The 18577-nt window shown below is 45.6% G+C and overlaps 2 protein-coding genes across 19 annotated transcripts in view; one reads left to right on the top strand and one right to left on the bottom strand.

Moving 5' to 3' along the window:
* Nucleotides 1-13866, bottom strand: part of LOC139059133 (uncharacterized) — a 72468-nt gene extending 58602 nt beyond the window's left edge. The window contains exons 1-4 of one of the 10 annotated variants that reach the window (XM_070537090.1): nt 10055-10190; nt 9033-9051; nt 4305-4449; nt 2753-2857 (exon numbers count right to left, since the gene is read on the bottom strand). In XM_070537090.1, coding sequence (XP_070393191.1) covers nt 2753-2840 — 88 coding nt within the window. In that variant the 5' untranslated portion in view covers nt 2841-2857; nt 4305-4449; nt 9033-9051; nt 10055-10190. Of the gene's footprint in view, nt 1-2752; nt 2858-4304; nt 7192-9032; nt 9052-10054; nt 10191-12636; nt 13268-13519 lie in introns of those variants that run through there. The other 9 variants (XM_070537087.1, XM_070537086.1, XM_070537089.1 and 6 more) reach the window with 9 other exon arrangements.
* Nucleotides 10191-18577, top strand: part of LOC139059136 (uncharacterized) — a 484552-nt gene continuing 476165 nt past the window's right edge. For 8 of the 9 annotated variants that reach the window (XM_070537107.1, XM_070537097.1, XM_070537102.1 and 5 more), the window contains exon 1: nt 10215-10329. The gene's annotated coding sequence lies outside the window, so the exon portion shown is untranslated. Of the gene's footprint in view, nt 10330-18577 lie in introns of all 9 variants that reach the window. The other variant, XM_070537098.1, reaches the window with a different exon arrangement.

Raw genomic sequence — 18577 nt, forward strand, 5'->3', positions numbered from 1 at the left:
TTTACCGATGTCCCCTGTCCCCTGTGTGCTCGCACGTTAGTAGAAAGCCGCGGACTAAAGTTTCTAAAATATTTTTGAAGAAGGTCACGGATACAACCGCCGTGGTTGCTCAGTGGCTATGGTGTTGCGCTGCTGAGCACGAGGTCACGGGATCGAATCCCGGCCATGGCGGCCGCATTTCGGTGGGGGCGAAATGCGAAAACACCCGTGTACTTAGATTTAGGTGCTCGTTAAATAACCCCAGGCAGTCCAAATTTTCGGAGTCCTCCACTACAGCGTGCCTCATAATCAGAAAGTGGTTTTGGCACGTAAAACCCCATAATCTAAGGTCACGGATAATTACAGCTGTCAAGAGGCTAATGTGGCGACGTCCAGAGAGCTTCAGAAGGCATTGTGCACAGTCGACGCGGTGGGGTCCAAACGAGTTGCTTACGTCGCCGTTCCTATCTGACTCGCTCCTTTCATGTATACACACGCTCTGAACCACACCCCGACGCGGTGTTCCAGGCAGCATTAGCCAAACAAGCAGCAGCAGCAGCAGTGGGAAAGCCGAATGAAGTGGCAAACAAAGCTTCGTTTTAATAATCCAACTGCACAAAAATTTACTTTCGTTAAATTGGTAAATGCGAGTAGTATATACTGCTTAAACAATTTTGGCAAAAGCTGTAGCGTTGAAGTTTAAATTTTATGTAATATACTTATTAGCTCCTGAGAAGACAACATGCACAACTTGTTGTTTGTCTATGCACATCTTGCGGTAGTGTTAGTGTTAGTGTATTTCAACGCCCCGCCGGCGCTGCGCCTAATCTCGGTTGGTATGGCGAGCATCCGCACGAGTTTTCATCGTTCTCGCTTCTGCGTCACTTCCGGCGAGCGACCCGCCGCGGTTGCTCAGTGGCTATGGTGTTAGGCTGCTGAGCATGAGGTCGCGGGATCGAATCCCGGCCACGGCGGCCGCATTTCGATGGGGGCGAAATGCGAAAACACCCGTGTACTTAGATTTAGGTGCACGTTAAAGAACCCCAGGTGGTCAAAATTTCCGGAGTCCCCCACTACGGCGTGCCTCATAATCAGAAAGTGGTTTTGGCACGTAAAACCCCATATATTATATTATTATATTACTTCCGGCGAGCGGTGATGGCGGTTTCTTATTTTTGGTTGTGGCATATAAAAAAATGTAATTTGTACAAGACTAAGTTTACTAAGTCATGATCGGTAGGTTCCTGCTATCCTCGAAAAAAAAAATAGGCGTGCAGTCATTTTGGTGTGCGGGTGCTAACACATGCAGAAGCAACTTGTGCGTTAACAAAATGCTTGAAACGTTGAAGACCGGGCAGCAAGCAACAAGCAAGAAGTGCGGGCAGCAAAATATTAGGCGTAGAATTAAAATACGGGGATATGGCGGTGTGGATTAAACAGTAAACGGGCTTAAATAACATTCTATTTTACTTAAAGAGGGAAAAGTTATAGTAGGGCATGTCACGTATGGTGTACGGCAAAGAACTTGTAGTCAGTTACAACTGAAATATGGGTGCTAAGAGAAGGGAAGCACTATCCACAACGGTAGAGAACTAGGTTGCGTCTCAAAATAACAAAATTGGTGGGCATAAGATGAGGTCAACTTTCGAAAGTGCGCTTTAATTGTCGATGGCTGTGCGAGTCTTTCCTATCGCAGGGGACATAAAAAGCAGGTGATATCATTACCGTCACAATGATGACTAGGGCCATGATCCTACCTCAAGCTAAGTTTTTTAATTTTTTTAAGAATGAAATGCTTCCAGTTCCCATTTCCTGCGACCTTCGAAGAAACATTGAGCCGAAAGCCGGAGCAATTATCCGGGCAATCAGACGAGAACATCCGGGCATTTGGAAATCATCTGGGCAACTGCTCTAGACATTAGAAAATGTGATCTACGTCCCCCAACCCTTTGTAAAGAGCCGCATTCTGTACTCTAGTTACTAAAATTACAAAAAATTGCTTCCTAGTTCTTCCTAATGTTTTTTCTCAATATTACTGAAGCTATAACTTTTAGCACCCTGAACTTTTTGTCATTTCCACCCGCCGTGGTTGCTCAGTGGCTATGGTGTTGGGCTGCTGAGCACGAGGTCGCGGGATCGAATCCCGGCTACGGCGGCCGCATTTCGATGGGGGCGAAATGCGAAAACACCCGTGTGCTTAGATTTAGGTGCACGTTAAAGAACCCCAGGTGGTCAAAATTTCCGGAGTCCTCCACTACGGCGTGCCTCATAATCAGAAAGTGGTTTTGGCACGTAAAACCCCAAATATTATTATATTATTATTTTTGTCATTTCCAATAGCGACGTTCAAAAGGCCACTGCCATGCACCATATACTTCATTCTCATATTTTGGCGCTGGGACTTTTCAGCACCTGCGGTCCATGAGTTCCACGCCGCGGGATTTGAGTCGCGTCCTTCGAGAGATGGCGCCACGTTGCGTGACTAGGTTGGCAGTGTCCGGCACGCCGCGGATGGTTGTGAGATGGTTTTGAGTAATCGTCGAAATTAGTTCAACCAATATGCTTGGCCGGTAGACATTTCATGCCTACATCTACTCTCGATTACGAGAGAGCCAGCATTTTTTAATTTATTCTAAGTTCCGAATTTTCATTAAAATTTGCCTTTAGGTACTCCCTAAGGTTTATGCAATGGGCGAAAGCGAAGGCGCATCATCATAGGCATGCAACATATAGAGGCAGAAAAAAAGCTAACGAGTGTTTAATGGAGACCTACTCTTGAACAGCGGAGAAGTGGGTGTTGAGGTCGCCATGGTGGTCGTCGTAATAGGAGCCGTGCTTGTTGTAGCCACATTTGGCGACATCGCTGGCGGGTTCTGGCCTGCGGAAATAAAGTAGTGCACACTTTAAAGAGGACTGTACTCGAGACGAACGGCCCTCGCGACGCCTGGAAATGTTGAAGTGAATTTCGGCAAAGTTGTGGTCGACGTATATCCTAGCATTCAGTGAATTATCGAATTTGTCGTTTACCTGTTTTCCAGACTGTTGTCCATGTAAAAAATTCCGTCAACGGTGCTACAAACTAATACGGACACTGCAATGCATAACAACTTGAAGGTAAATCTATCTATTCAAAGCTAGTGTTCACGATATCGTACAGAGGATCTAAAGGCTATTCTCCTTTGCATATCCTCTGAGTAGTTATTATATAGGAAGTTCTTTTGTGACTGAAGTTATCGCCAGCATCCTAATTTTTAAACGAGACATGGGGCTATAACCTAAAGCTAGTCCAATTTTTTCTGTTCCAATTTTGCAATCAGCCCTCCGCGATTGGTCAAAAACGTTTTTGGGCCACCACTACTTAGCCTGTCTGTCACGCGACATCACGCAAACCGCGATGGCTCCTGATCTGATATGACGTGTACACTGATTATGCATGATTGGACCGAACAAAAGAAAAATAGTTATTTGTAGTTCGACACCTTTTCGCTATTAGCGCTCGGCTATTGGTGAAAACATTTCGGACTGCACCCACTCCACCTGCCTGTCACGCGACGTCACAAAACCGCGAAAACTCGCCGCGTCACAGTGACGTGTAAACGTTAAAAATGCATTACCATGCCGAACAAAAGTGAATCTTTTTTCTGAATAGCCGCAGGCTGCCCCGTTCCGAAAGAAATAAAAGATGGCTGCCGCCGATCACTAACGAACCGGCTACTCGCACCTGCCGGAGAGCATGCGTTTATTTCCGTGCAATAAAACCTTTTGCGTCGCCGTATAACGTTACTGAGCCCTTTCTGCACATATACGACATCGCTCGGCCATCTATTCGTTGCTGAGGGTCCATTTTAGCGGCGTTCTTAACCTTCCGTTGCATGTCGTCATGATTTTCGACCAGCCACCACAAGCTAATTAAGGAAAAGCGGACCAATCCCAGACGCCGGCTCTACTCTCTTCACTCGGTTATCGATTTTAAGTGCACTGGCTCGGCCCCACGGAATTTCTCTCCACTGGAGCGTGCTCCTTGCTTCTTGCCAGCCAATTAGATGTAGGCACTGTTATTCGGCTGAGTGTAGGCAATGTTATTCGTTTTTAAAGCAAACAGAAGTGACTGCCCATAAACGATGAGAGCGTTTGATTGATCTGTCTAGACAACACTTCGGGACACCGCCCTATGCTTGCGTCGATGGTTACGCAACATTGACGTCAGGAAATTGAAATGAGAACATATTGGAATAGTTTTACGTTATAGGGCCCCATATTTTGAACACTTTCAAAAAGAGTGAACTTCCCTGTATCCCAGATTTTGCTGGAACAAACGCACTCACTTTGGTAGGGGCAGTGAAGCTGGATATTAAACTGTCTTCAAAGTAGAAATCCACAATATCCCTTTTTTTGGCGGTGAAATGAACTTTGTGAAAGACGCCTTCAACTAAATAGAGGCAATGATCTAGTAGAAAGCATAAAGCAGCCCTAGAACAAAACAAAAAACAAACAAATGATGCAACCCACATTTTTAAGTATTTAGTATTTATATCCCTAATCCGAATGCTAATTAGGATTCATTATCATTATCATCATCAGGAGCAGCCTATTTTATATCTACTGCAGGAAGAAGCCCGCTCCTTGCGATTGCCGATTACCCTTGCCCTGTGCCAACCGATGCGAACGAGCGCCTGCGCATTTCCTAATTTCGTCGCCCTACCTAGTTTTCTGCCATCCTCGACGGCGCTTCTCTTTTCTTGGCACCCATCTGGTAACCCTAATGGTCCACCGGTTATCTAACCTGCGCACTACATCACCTACCCAGCCCCATTTCTTTCTAATAATGTGAAATGGAATGTCGGCTATCCCTGCTTGCTCTTTGATCCACACCGCTCTCTTCCTGTCTCTTAACGTTATGCCTAACATTCTTCATTTCATCCCTCTTTGCGCGGTGCTTAACTGTGTTTGGAGCGGCTTTGTGAGTCTCCAAATTTCTGCGCCATATGTTAGCACCAGTAGAATGCACTGATTGTGCTCCTTTCTTTTCAATGATGATGGTAAGCTTCCAGTCAGGATCTGACAATGTGTGCCGTATGCGCTCCAACAAATTTTATTGTTCTGCAACTTTCCTTCTCATGATCAGGGTCGCCTCCGAGTAATTGACCTAGGTAAACGTACTCCTTCACCGACTCTAGAGAGTGACTGGTAATCTTGAACTCTTGTTTCCTTGCCAAGCTATTGATCATTATCTTTATATTCTGCATAATGATCTTCAACCCCACTCTTACACTCTCTGTGTTAGGTTCCTCAATCATTTGTTGTAATTCGTCCCCGGTGTTGCTGAAGAGGACAATGTCATCTGCATAGCAAAGGTCGCTGAGATATCCGGCGTTGATCCTTGCTGCTAAGCCTTCCTCGTTTATTAACTTGTACACTTCTGTTCAGTACAAAATAAAAACTTGAAAATAAAATGAAAAATGAAAATATTTCAGTACAATGTTTACGCAGATAGGTATCGGCATTACTCCAAAAAAAAAAACACGTCCCCATTGTGTCCGGTTAATTTTAGAGCATCTGACTAATTCGTTTGCGTTGCTGGTTGCAAGGGTTTATTGCGATAGGAATTATATCGTCAATCAAGGCAATTTTTTGCCGTCGCTGTAATCTTCCGTATCAATCAAAGGGCGATAACAGCGTCGCCGTGTGCCGCAAGCTGTATGTGCGAGTTCAAGTGTGCGAGTGTAGCCAACGATCGAGCTTCAGTCTCACGCGCGCAACGTTGGAAAGCGCGGAGGAAGTGCACCGCCTTCACTTGTGTGCAAGTCGTTCTGCTCCGGCTGTAACTGCGTATTGCGTGGCCGCGCGCGCACTGTCTTGAAAGCGATCATCGTTGGAGGCAGAGACTAGGCGGTCTATACGTGTGCCGATGGCTTGTACATTCTGGGTTCTCACCACCACTTTGTTTGCGTTGACGCGATAGATAATGCCAAGGTCACTTCGCTCGGTGCTTCTTCCACGTTTCCTCTACCCAGCCTTTTGACCGCGAGCGTCTGCGCTCATCGTGTGTGGTGTGTGCATGTTTGCTTGTGTGCGGCCGCACCATGCTTCTTTATTTAGTTAGTAAGCGAATGTTTCCACGTTTAAACGGCCGATAAAGCTACTATCCTTGCTTTCTATGGCTGTCTGGTAATTTGCTGTGCAAACGATGCTTCGCCTTTCAGGTGAGATGGCGATTTTTAGCTGACAGAGCATATCAAATACACTTAGTACCCTCAATACATAAAAGACGTCATGTTGAGTTGCTCGCGAATATATTAACGTTACATTCGTTCTCGCAATTTACTGATCAAATTTACTACTACTGCACAAGACTCAAGAAGTGTTATATAGCTAGTTCTCACTGAAGTACCAAAGTAATGCAGCTTTTGTCTACATTTACCTTGTGATGTGTCATGTTAACTAATCAATTTTTTTATTGGCAATCCATGCTAGCTCTAAGAAGAAGCGAATGCTTTGCAGTTTCACTTCATTAAAGTTTTAGGGTTTTCCGCAATAGAAGTAAAGCGCCATTTGTGACTAATAATATTACGGGACCGCTCACTTACTTTTATGCAGAGTAACTCTTTGCAAACTGGTGATAGGCAATGAGAAGAAACGCAACGATTTGCCATTAAGTTCATTAAAAAAAATTCTTGAATTAAATTGTCTAAGCGAAATTCTGTGCTGATTGCTGACTTGGCCTGTAAATTTTAGGAAAACAACAATTACCACGAAATGAAAGCGCTTATTTACTATATTAATATCCTCCTGCACAAGGTTTCTATGGAACGTCAAAGAACAACTCAACCTTAAGAATTGTCGCCAGCCTGAATAAAAAATGACTGAAGAAACTGGAACAGTTACAATAGTAAAGCACTGTAACGCAGGCCTGGACATCACGTCGAGTATGTTTTAGGCGCGTAAGGGTATGCGCACAGGCCAAGTTTTTAGTGTTCGGCTGACGAACGAAAATTCTGGTCATGAACCGCAATACACAACAGAACCAAAATGTATATTGGTTTTTGAAGATTTTGAGAAGTGTTATTCATGTGGAATAGACGTATATGTTTTGTTCTGCCCTTCGGGCCTAAAGTCATAGGCCTGGCTAGAAGGAGCGGTCCTACCCTGAAACACGCGTGGACTACGCAGATACGGTGCTCCAAAACATCTTGCTGATTCTAGTTTTGTGAACCGCTGCCTATATCAATCTATCTATCATATATATATATATATATATATATATATATATATATACATATATATATATATATATATATATATATATATATATATATATATATACCAGCAAAAAAGCAGTTCTGGGTCCGGGTAAATATTCACAGTGAAGTAGACGCGCGTATGAAGCGGTTTATTGACGTTTCGGCCGGGGTCCGGCCTTCATCAGAATCATATATATATATATATATATATATATATATATATATATATATATATATATATATATATATATATATATATATATATATATATATATATGTATATATATTGGTTGTAAAATTTCCCACTACAATCGAGCAGCAACCAAGCGAATGTGTGGTGTCCGCCGTTTCGCCACGGCGACAACGCGGGAGGTTTCAATTCCAAATTCGTCAGTTATCGTTAGCGACTCCACAGCAGCCATACATATCTTCGGAGCGGGTAGGGTCTCTAAGCCAGCCCTTTCTCTCCTCTTGGCCCATCCTTTCCATCAAACTGTGGCATTAATCTGGACTCCCGCGCATGCGGGCCTTGCCGGAAACGAGGCGGCTCAGGCCAGTGCCCGAGGATTTACTGTCCGGGCTCAGGCATCAGATGTGTCGGACCTCGCCACGGAGGAGGCGCCGTTTACAGCGCGGGATCGACTTATTACTTACCACGACATCTGCGCACACTACCGATTAGACCACTTAACCTTTCCGCCACTCATGGGCAAATCCCCGCGTAGGTGTGAAGTTCTGTGGCGACAGCTGCAGACTCGCACCTTTCCGTCCCCTTACCTCCTCCACCGCACTCATCCCGCCATTTACCTTTCTCCCTCTTGTAAATTCTGTGTCTCTCCCAAAGCAGACTTAAACCACATCATGTGCGGGTGCCCTAAGCACCCCCTTCCCCCTTTCCTCAAGCAATTAATATCTAGTGAGGAGCAGTGGGAGGCTGCCTTGCGCAGCTCCAGGCCCGATCTTCAGGAGGCCATCCTGGAGTGGGCTGAGAGGATAAAGGAGGCCTACTTCAAGTAGTTCCTCCCCCACCCTCTATTCAATTGCCCCTTCCCTTTAAAGAGGGATAAATAAAGTTTTTCATCATCATCATCAGTGCAGTATAGGCCTCAGTATGAACTACTTAGAGACCGGGTGCTCACTCACTGTTCGTCCTTTCGAAAGCACGCGTTTCACGAGATTTGCGGCATGCATTGTAATGTCGGGCCGGTCAGCTTAAAAACGGTAACCGCTATTTCTGGTGCGTTCTTCAGGTTTACTTGTTGCCTCCTCCGAGCGGAGGTATTCTCATTTAGCACTAATAACTTGCGTAGAAACAGAGGCGTAATAGGACAGCGAAGGCAGGAACATATGCGAAGGCGCGAAGAAGAGAGGAGTGCAGCGGACGGAGGCAACACCGCCATCAAACAGATTTGTGTTGAGTTTAGCTACGACGTATTTGCTTCATTCCAACATTTATGCTCTCTATGCGCCTTCGCACATGGTACTCTTTTTGTTAGGACATAAATGATTAAGAATATTGAGTAGCGTGTCGTCATCCGTAATTTCGATGGCAAATGGATTTGCATAGTTACGGGTTGTTTTAGGCCGATCTATAATTTGAAAAAAAGGGTGACATAAACGTTGGCTGAATTTTTTTTTTTTCGTGATTGGCTTGGTTCGCTTTTACGTGTATGAACGTTCGTGCCATGTTAAGGTTGTAGAGGCAGGCTTGACTAAAAATTTTGCGTTCTTTATGTTCATCGAGCATGTGAAACATTCCTTAGGATTAGGACGGAAATTCGAGCATGAGAGTAAATTTCCATGCGTACTTACGCGTGGGTTTACTTGTAGCCTTCATGAAAAAGGGACAAACGCCCAAGAACGTGTTACTTTCCACGACGACAGAAATGAGATTTTCGGTTTAAACACGTTATGAGGCAACATTAGGATCACAACAGCCATGTAACAAATCAACACGCTTCGATTTCGTACAGTGCAAAAACATAAGGTGAATGCCACTACGGAGGACAAAATACGCGTCGGTAGTCACATGTAAAGTTTATTGACATGCTATGGATGCACAGAGCAACCGCAATTTTTGAAAAGAAAAGAAAACAGATGTGTTTTCCCCCCCAAAATAAGCGAACCCGCGGTCAACATTGATGTACTGTAGAAAATATTCTATTGGTATCACCATTGTGTTGAGAAACTCTGCCTGAAACATCCTTACGCCGTTTCGTACCTCCGAATGTAATGCTGCTGGTGAAATCTCTCACTGATATTCACTATCTATGTAACTTGTTAGCCAAGCAATTTGATTGCTCGTTGGTGTTTTCCTGAACGGAATGGGGATTTATATTCTCAGTAATTTTTTTTAGAAACGCTTTGTCTGCCATTTAACATGGGCCTAAATATACCCCATCACCCCCCTCAGATGTCTCTTTGGGGTGCTTTGCTTCGCTTTACGGTTCTAGTTCCCAAAGCACAGCAGAGAACAAAATACAGGATTAGTCATATGTTGCAGAGTGGGTAGCTCTGGCTTTTTCATCGCAGCTGAATTCATTTTAGATTAGAAATTTTTGCTTTTCCCTTCGGTGCAAAAGTAATTGCTTGGAATCAAACTACATCAGAAATAAATCCCTGATTTGAAAGAATTAATAAGCCTCTAAATCCTGCAAAATGACTCGCGTTGAAATACAAAACATTGCACCATTTGAAAAATAAATGATAACAGCGTGACAGGCAGCCCTCTGCGGCCACATAGCTAGGTATTTTTCAGTTATATTTAGAGCTTTGGGTACTAGACAACAAAATATTGCGGATACACTGCACAATACAATCAATCTTTAGAATACCTTCCGAGATGGGAACTTTCTCCTTCCTTAGTTAAATTTGGATGGTGGTAAATCATGTCATACGTTGAATTGTCGGACCTTGCTGTTTATGAAACCTGTATTCTCATCACAAGCATGTTTTTCTCTTCTAGTTCACGAACAGCGCAAACTGCTGAAAATTTCCCCAACGGCAACAAGCACATAAGATCGTGCGTGAGTGACTCGTCATCGTCACTTCATGTAGTGGGAGGCAACGTCTGTCCTGTCCCATGCCTCTTTATACTGTGACCTGCAAGGTAAAGTACACATAATTACTCTCAGGAAGTGTGTATTGCGATTACAGTACACATGCAACATTTGTACAAATTATGGGTTGGATTTACTTGCAAGAAAGTCAATTGCCTATATTGTGCATAGTAACGCGGAAAGTTTGTTTATTGCTATAATTTTGTGGTGTTCACTTTAATGCCACCAAATGGCACACACAATGTGAAATTTCTTCTGGGGCTGTGCCACTTTTGTGGTGTTTCATCAGCCGAAATATTACTGTCTTGTTTTCGCAAATCCTTGTGAACGATTTACCTATGCATTTTATTCCAACTAGTTGAATGCGGCGGAAGCGAAGAGGTTAATATGTTTATATTTTATAGGTAATGTTAGTGTTGGCTGCAGATAAAATCATTCGTTCTTCTTATCGCTGTCCTAAGGCGGCAAGCACTGCTCCATAGCTGACAGCCTCACACGGCTGCAGGCTTGCGTTACATAAAGCGAGCAGTTACACCAACGCCTGGTCAGTTTTACGCGGTCGCCAACTAGGGTACTTAGATATGTAGAACATTGGAAGCGTTCTGTAAGAGCATCGCTCTCGCGTACGCAAAGCGCCTGGCAACCCGCTCACTCAGCGTTTTTGTTTCCTTCCAAATGTGGAGTCACTATGTAGGAAGCTATCAGCAAGGTTCCGAAAAGACAGTGTCAGTTATTGGTACACCTTCAAAAATCATCTTTGCACTTTAACGTCTGACGAAATAATGCAACAGTCTTTAAGTAGGCTTAATGAGGTCTACAATATCCCACAATATATCACGGTATATGCAGTAGTAAATTATTAAAACATAAATTGACGCTCCCTTTCTGAGTTTTGTTAAGAGCGTGACACGATAATCTTACTTTAGGAGTTTGAAAGTAGCCAATCTGTATTATCTATGCAGTAACGGTTCATGTAGGCTGCATAACGTAACCATACGATAATTTGGGGGCCCTATGTCTTTTAGACACGAAGGCAACACCACCTGTAACACAGGCCCAACCTACGCTTCATCCACACATTATAGGCACCGTTACCGTGTAACTGGCCCGCCACAGGTGTGGAAACGCGTGCTTATTGGTGCAACGATGGAACACTGACGCCAGTCGTCACGCTTCGTGGCACCTTCTGCTCTTGCGGGGACTGGGAGCATGCTTCGCCCACAGAAGGCCAGCGTCACTTCTACGTCATGCGCCAGAACACTCAGTAATAGGCAGAGCTACCGCAATATAATGCGTGTCTTGAAATGCATGTTCATGAACATGGACGCCTAGAGCTCTGATATCGGCAGAACCAGTTGTGCCAGTGAATGTAACAATTACAGATTCCGTCGGGTTCTCAATTTTTCCGACACATACGAGAGCCATGTGCCACCGAGACGGCTCCCGAGAACTTTTTTACCATCTTGGAATGATCTTCCCGACTTTCTCGCATCCATGTGTGGCTACCATATTCGATGATCAGCTGCGAAAACATTTTTTCTAAGGAGTGACTTTGGCCTCCTCAGTTGGTTTGCATTTGCATTCTCGTTGCTGTTGCGGGATGCCTTGTTATCTTGTGCGTCTCATATCAACGACACCTCTCGTATGAAACCAGTTTTTTTCTTACGATTTGTATTGGCTAAATATGATGCATTTGTGTTACTCATGCGATAGTACGATGTTCCTTGTGCCTATGTATATTTTGCTTTATGATTTGCTCTGTACAAATTTCCCTTTTACTTCTTGTTTTGAGTCTCGCGTCCTTATTTGGTACTTGGTCCTCTACTACATATGCTGTTTCTTTTGTCCCCCTTACTCAATGCCATTGTGGGCCCTGCAAGGTATCTTAAATACTTAAATCTATTATATGGTAAGGCTCGAGTCAATCCCACGAATCTGTCCTTTAACCCATCCTAAGTGTGAAAAGATAAAGCAGCTTACCAGATGAGAGGCAAACGCTTGTGGGTTTCTCCGAGGCCACATATACAGGCCTGGTTCGACAAACGAAAGATAATCTTTTCTTGCCCGAACTGTGGCACTTCAGCTAGCAATGTCGTTGTGCGCTGTTGCCTTCCATAGTTCTGCCTGGATGACATTAAGGTTTTTCATGAAAGTCGATTCTTCATTGGTAGGTGTAATGTTTTGGCTGCAGGATCACTCCAGAAAGAGACAGAAACAGCACGCAGAATCACAAACACACATCAGACTTGTGCTGAACGTACTTAACACATTCAAGCGGCCCACACACACGACAGCTCCCGCAAATACATTCTCGAATACATGCAACTATATACACGGATTAGTCAAACGTAATCTACCTACAGTTCATGCGGAAGCAGGTGTCGTCGTGTCAGAGACGTCGTGGAACCGGTGTCGGACAGCAATGCAGGACAGCAGCGTCAGACAGCAAGGTCGAAAAGCAGGGTCGAACCGCCTCGTGGAGCTCAGGTGGCCCTGTGCCATAGTCGATCTACCGGAGCCTCCGCGTGCCCGGCTTCACGCCGGCGGCGTTTGCGCTCGGAAGCACACAGCAGCAGCCACCGGTTCACGTCCACTGCTGGTGGGGTAGCCCTGTGGCCGCTCACGCAAACGCTCGTTCAGCCAGGCTCAGGACCGCCAGCCCTCCTGGACCAGTTGCCCAGCGGAAGAACTGAGCGAGGTAGCCTCTCAGCTCGTGAAAGCTTTGATTCGGGTGCAGACGTAGTGACCCGGGCTGCGATAGCTCCTATGGTCCGGACGCACAGCGAGGGAGTTCTTTGCCCTCGAACGCCGAACCTCGCGCAGTCCTCACGCCATGGGCCACACTCTCTCGCTTCACGCTTTTCGAGGTGCCGCTGGCGACGCTCACAAATCGGTGTCGATGATGATGATGAGGGCCCTTTCGCACATGCCCACTCACGGGTATTTGCCAAGAGTCGGTGTCCTCTTCGCCACCACACGGCGCACTGCCTGCATATGTTTGTTTCTCACTTCCGCGTATCATATATTATCACAACAGGAACCAGGGCTACAAGAACGCTGTTCACTCCATGGGGCAAGAAAAGGGCCGTTGGCTAATCATTTGGTGCAAGAGCAGCCGGCGAGGTGGCCGCGAGAAGAAACAGGCATCGGACAGGTGTGCCTAGATTAACTAGTGCCCCATACCTAGCGTTAATTACCCCCGCCGCAAAGTACACCGAGAAACCAGGAAAAGGGCCTCACCGTTCAAGTGGCTCCAGGTGAGGCCGGCGTCCTCACAGTATGGCTGCTGGCTCTGTGAAACCAAGAAACGGCCAGGACAAGACCAGGAGGAGACCGAGAAAGCACCGGTGAAGTCCCAAGGCATGGCACTGTCACGGCCCTCTCGCCAGCACCGCAAGCTACTTCCTCGCGCTCAGGGAGTCTACGTCAGCCTTAGAAATTGGCAGCGGCTCACCGTGTTTCTGCTGCTGCTGACGATGAAGATGATGATAAGGTTTCAGGACATGGCACGTACCCGCCCCACAGCGGAGTATGGGCCTTGAATTTGAACCAAATAAAGAGATAATCAATCAGCCAATAAATAAATAAATAAATGAACCAATTATTCAATTATTCATTTATCTGCCATTTCCAGGAACAAAGCATGAGGCCTGAGATGGATAACAATATTATGAAGAAGATTGTCGCCCTTATCACCCCAAATAGTTCCCCTTCATCAACCAGGCTGCATTTAACACTTAGTTCAATTTATTCTGCAATACATACGTTATGCTGCGGGACAACCCAAGCTAATAAAAACAAATATCGACCTTTAAATTTTCCACGTAATCGTCAGCTCATGTTAAACGCCAACAACTATTTTATTTACTGGCAATTTTTGACGCGAAGCCTTAGGTGGCTCGTTGCAATGGCTCATGCCCGAAAAAAACGGCGTCTAGTCCAGTGATGCAAGAAATCAGTGATTCAAGAAATATAATCATCAGGAATGGCTTATACCCACGTAAGCGAACAAATATGTAGCGTCACTTGGATTCGCGATAAGCCTGGGTGGCCCGTTTTTGTTCTTTTTGGCCTTTTTCTGCGCGGAATCGGTGACGTACCAGGTAGAATTTAGTTAAGTTTGATTCCGGTTTTCATTCCCCCCCCCCCTTTCCAATCTAAGCTTGTGTAAGTTTGATTTGAAGTGATATGTCTGAGGACACAGTGATTTCTAGGAACTCTCCCGGGCAGGGGCGTTCCGCCTGTGCAGCCTCTCTCAAGCCTGATGAGTTCCCATTGGAAACATTTTTCCGCAGGGGCATTAGCAGCGTTCCTGCCGTGCTGGTGTCCTTGGGTAATGGCTCTATCAAATAAACAACCCCGCAGAAATCCAGGAGCTACTTCATGTTGTGATTCCTCGCTACCGGAATCTCACTAATTTCAGGCGGTTCGGTCGCGGTGGCATAGTGTGCAAGTCTCCAGACCAGGCTTGTGTAGCGGATCCACTGAAGTGCTCGTGATTTGATTCTGTCCCAGTGAATTCGTTTACACCGCCATATCTTGCATGCAGAAAGGGCCTCGTGCACGGAGTTGACTCTTAACTAAACCCATCTGAATCCCTGGAGGAGCTAGCCATCACCGGAGTTGTAGCAATTTAGCGCTGTAATCGCATTCTGTATAACATAAGCGTCCCCACCGAATCAGTTACAGCAACATTTGCTGGTACATCGTGCCCATCAGAAATCAAATCGAGGCCCCTTCAGGCTGAATCTCTCCCTTCACGTCCTACACAATACGGAAATTGCTGGAGATTCGGGCATAGTAGAGGTGGATGAAAATCTGGATTGCGCTGTTGCATATGTGGAGAGGGCCGCTATAACACCGACTGCATTGCCCAAAATGAGAAGTGTTACCTCTGCGAAGGTGCACACACATCGGACTATGCAGATTGTCCAATTTGTGTGCAAGAAACACAAGTCATAGAAGTTATTGATAACAGGAGGTGCTCTAAGAGATACGCTATGGTGATTGTCAAGGAGAGGTCAGACGAATAAACCGGAGTTACCGCACGTCGACCTACCTTCGCAGTAGGACCTTTGCGCCGACAGTTGAAGCCACAGTGGAAAGGGCAATGGCAAAAGTCATGGATCGATTAGTCGCCAGCCTCTCATAAGGCTTATGCCAGATAATAAGTACTCAGATGGCTTATCTGGTAAATATTACTCCATGTCATCCTCCTGTAGCTTCGAACCTACTAACTCCAACAGAACTCAACAACACCAACAAAGCGTGCTTGCTTCCTTCAGATGACAGCCGTGAGATATCTAAATCTTCAATAAGTTCTGACCAAACCCACACGTTGGAATTGCACGTCACTAATGACATTGAGCTCGATGCTCGGGCTCAAAAACGTAGCCAGTCACCATCAAACCGTGCTTCTTGCTTGTCACCTCAGAATAAGAACAAAAAAGTCTCCACAATAACAGCGTCCTGAAGGAGGGCATTTTGCACAAGGTTGTCGCTAGTGCAATGCTACCTCCATCATGGATTCCTTATAAGTATTACGGTGGAATTGTCGTTCAATTTTTTGTATCTTCCACACATTTGTCGTATCTCATTGTTCAGTTAGGTCTTATAGTAATCATTTTGCGAGAAACTTGGATAGCTCCAAAGACAAATTTTCACACCAGAAATTATCGCTCTTTTCGTTTCGATTGATCTACACGAGGTGGTCGATTACTTAGATTAGTTTCATCCAGAGTTTGCCACAAAGCAAAAGTAGCACTGAAAATTCTGTGCACAGACTTTTGAATTCTAGCAACAGCCTTAAATCTAACGTTATGTTGTTAATTTTCCATCCCTAATGTAAGCTAGCCTTCAGGGGTTCACGACGCACGGCCCCTGAATATATTGCAATTTCGCTAATGTAATGATTTGATAGTTTAATTGCAAGAGCTTTTGACTTCAAAAACACTTTCCTTTGCATCAAGTTGTTGACGTGCTCGACTTTGCGCTGCCATCTGCTAGCCACCTGATTAGGTCAGATGGTAGAGCGACTGCCCCGGAAAGGCGGTGGTCCCGGGTTCGAGTCCTAGGCGAGGACGTATTTTTATTCAACTGCGAGGCTTTCTTTCGAAGAAGCCATATGGGTCTGCTATGTAGCAATTGCTACCATTGGATGGATGCGTTATTTTTTCCCTATATAATCTGTATCTTTCGATTACACATTACCTAATATAACATTTCACTTATTTTACACTCCTCCATAACATATCCGATTCTTGACCATTCTCTCAGTGTGGGTACGCGCCAGTAGATCACAACGATCTACATTCGCTGAATATGAATATGAATATCACTGACCAAATACTTCGATCGAATAGCCACAGGACATGTGAGAGAGATCCGCATTAATGCTCGGAAGAACATTCTGACGGTGGACGTGAATTCTCAGGCAGTATTGGAGGCTTTGAAAGGCATTCAAGTGGTTGGCAACATCCCAGTTCGCTCATTCCTGGCGTACGGCAAAGATACCTGCACTGGTGTGATATCGGATGTGGACATGGACATAAAGGATGACGACCTGCGATCTCTATTATCGTCGACAGTGCGAATCCTCGACATCCACCGATTCGGCCGCTCCCGGTGCATCAAGTTGGTGTTCGAGTCAGACTCTTTGCCAGCATCGGTCAAAGTAGGTTATGTGAGGCACTCAGTGCGTCCATATGTACCACGACCGTTACAGTGTCACAAGTGTTTCAAACTGGGCCACGTGAGTGCTGTGTGTAAGAATCCTACGTCGTGCCGAAGATGTGGTGGTGCTCATCAGGTAGACTCCTGTGAGACTGACGCCATGAAATGTGCAAATTGCTCCGGAGCCCATGAAGCGACATCAAAGGACTGCCCCAAAATGGTAGAGGAGAGGCAAATTCTGAGAAAAATGGTGAGAGAGAACTCCACGCACAAGGAGGCTGCCGATTCCGTCCGCAAGAAAAGGCGCCGGTTGCGGCAAAGGCGTCGCCGCTCCCAGAGCAAGCCTCGGGGTAAAGAGGCACTTCCTTTGAGTACTTGGATGCAAACCGTGCCACAGAGAGAGCAAAGCCGGCACACACAAGATGCGCCTCCCCCAGTATCTCCGCGCCCGTCAAGGAATGAGGCGTCATCCAACGTGCGTCCAACCTCTTCGGCTATTGAGTGGCCTTCGCTACCACTGAGGGCTTCCGGAGGAGATACTCCTTCGGCGCTCCCCAAGTGCCGGGAGAGTACTGAAAGGCTTGGAAATGAAAAGGTGATAGACATGCTTAAACAGCTAGTAAACACTATGCGTATATTACTCTCCGGATTGGCAACGCCAACTGCACTGTCGGTCGTGAAGGCGTTAGATGCTATGGAGCCGCTATTAGCGGCTCTAAAATAAGGGTATTAATCATGGCTCTCACGATAAAACACTGGACATTGGAACAGAAGATGCATCATTCTGTTATAATGCAATGGAATGCTCGAGGTCTATGCGGCCGCATGTCTGACTTTAGGCAACGAGTATTCAAATACCGCTTCCCAGTGATCGTGATATGCGAGCCAAATCTCACGTCGGAATTTCGCCTTTCCGGATACGTTAAGCTCTGGTCACGTGAAGATGGACCCAAGAGCAAAGTGTTAATGTGTATACGCAGTGACATGACGTTTGTGCGGAACGCGATCACTCCACATGACAGCAATCAATATGTGTGTGTGACACTAAAACATAAACTACATGTGTTTTCGATCATCGGCGCCTACATACCTCCTAGACAAGGACTTGAACTATCTTATCTATCCACTGTATTACAAAGCTCCCCAGGCCCTCATGTTGTTATTGGAGACTTCAATGCTCATCATCCTTACTGGGGAAGTGCCGCAATGAACTGCCGGGGTAGGAACTTGATGGACTTCATAGACAGTGAAGGTCTGGCTGTCATCAACGATCGATCTCCAACTTACATCCGCGGCACTACCTACGGAAGTTGCTTAGACCTCACTATTGTATCTCGGAGCCTCCTGCCCTTAGTCAACTGTTGCTTGGACATAGAAACGCATGGGAGCGATCATGTACCAACATATGTACAGATGAAGTGGTTTGTGCAATCAACTCCACCTGCTGTACGCTGCACTGATTGGTCCACATTCTCTACATCTGTCGAAGAGTACTGCGGAGACATCACTTCACCATCTGATATAGAAGACATTATTGTATCATCAATGCAGAAGACAACTAAGCTCATCTGTGCACCTACATCCAGAACGGCGATTGATATTGAATATGAACGACTCCGAGCGATC

Source organism: Dermacentor albipictus, chromosome 4, assembly GCF_038994185.2.
Source record: "Dermacentor albipictus isolate Rhodes 1998 colony chromosome 4, USDA_Dalb.pri_finalv2, whole genome shotgun sequence".
Classification (NCBI taxonomy): Eukaryota; Metazoa; Arthropoda; class Arachnida; order Ixodida; family Ixodidae; genus Dermacentor; species Dermacentor albipictus.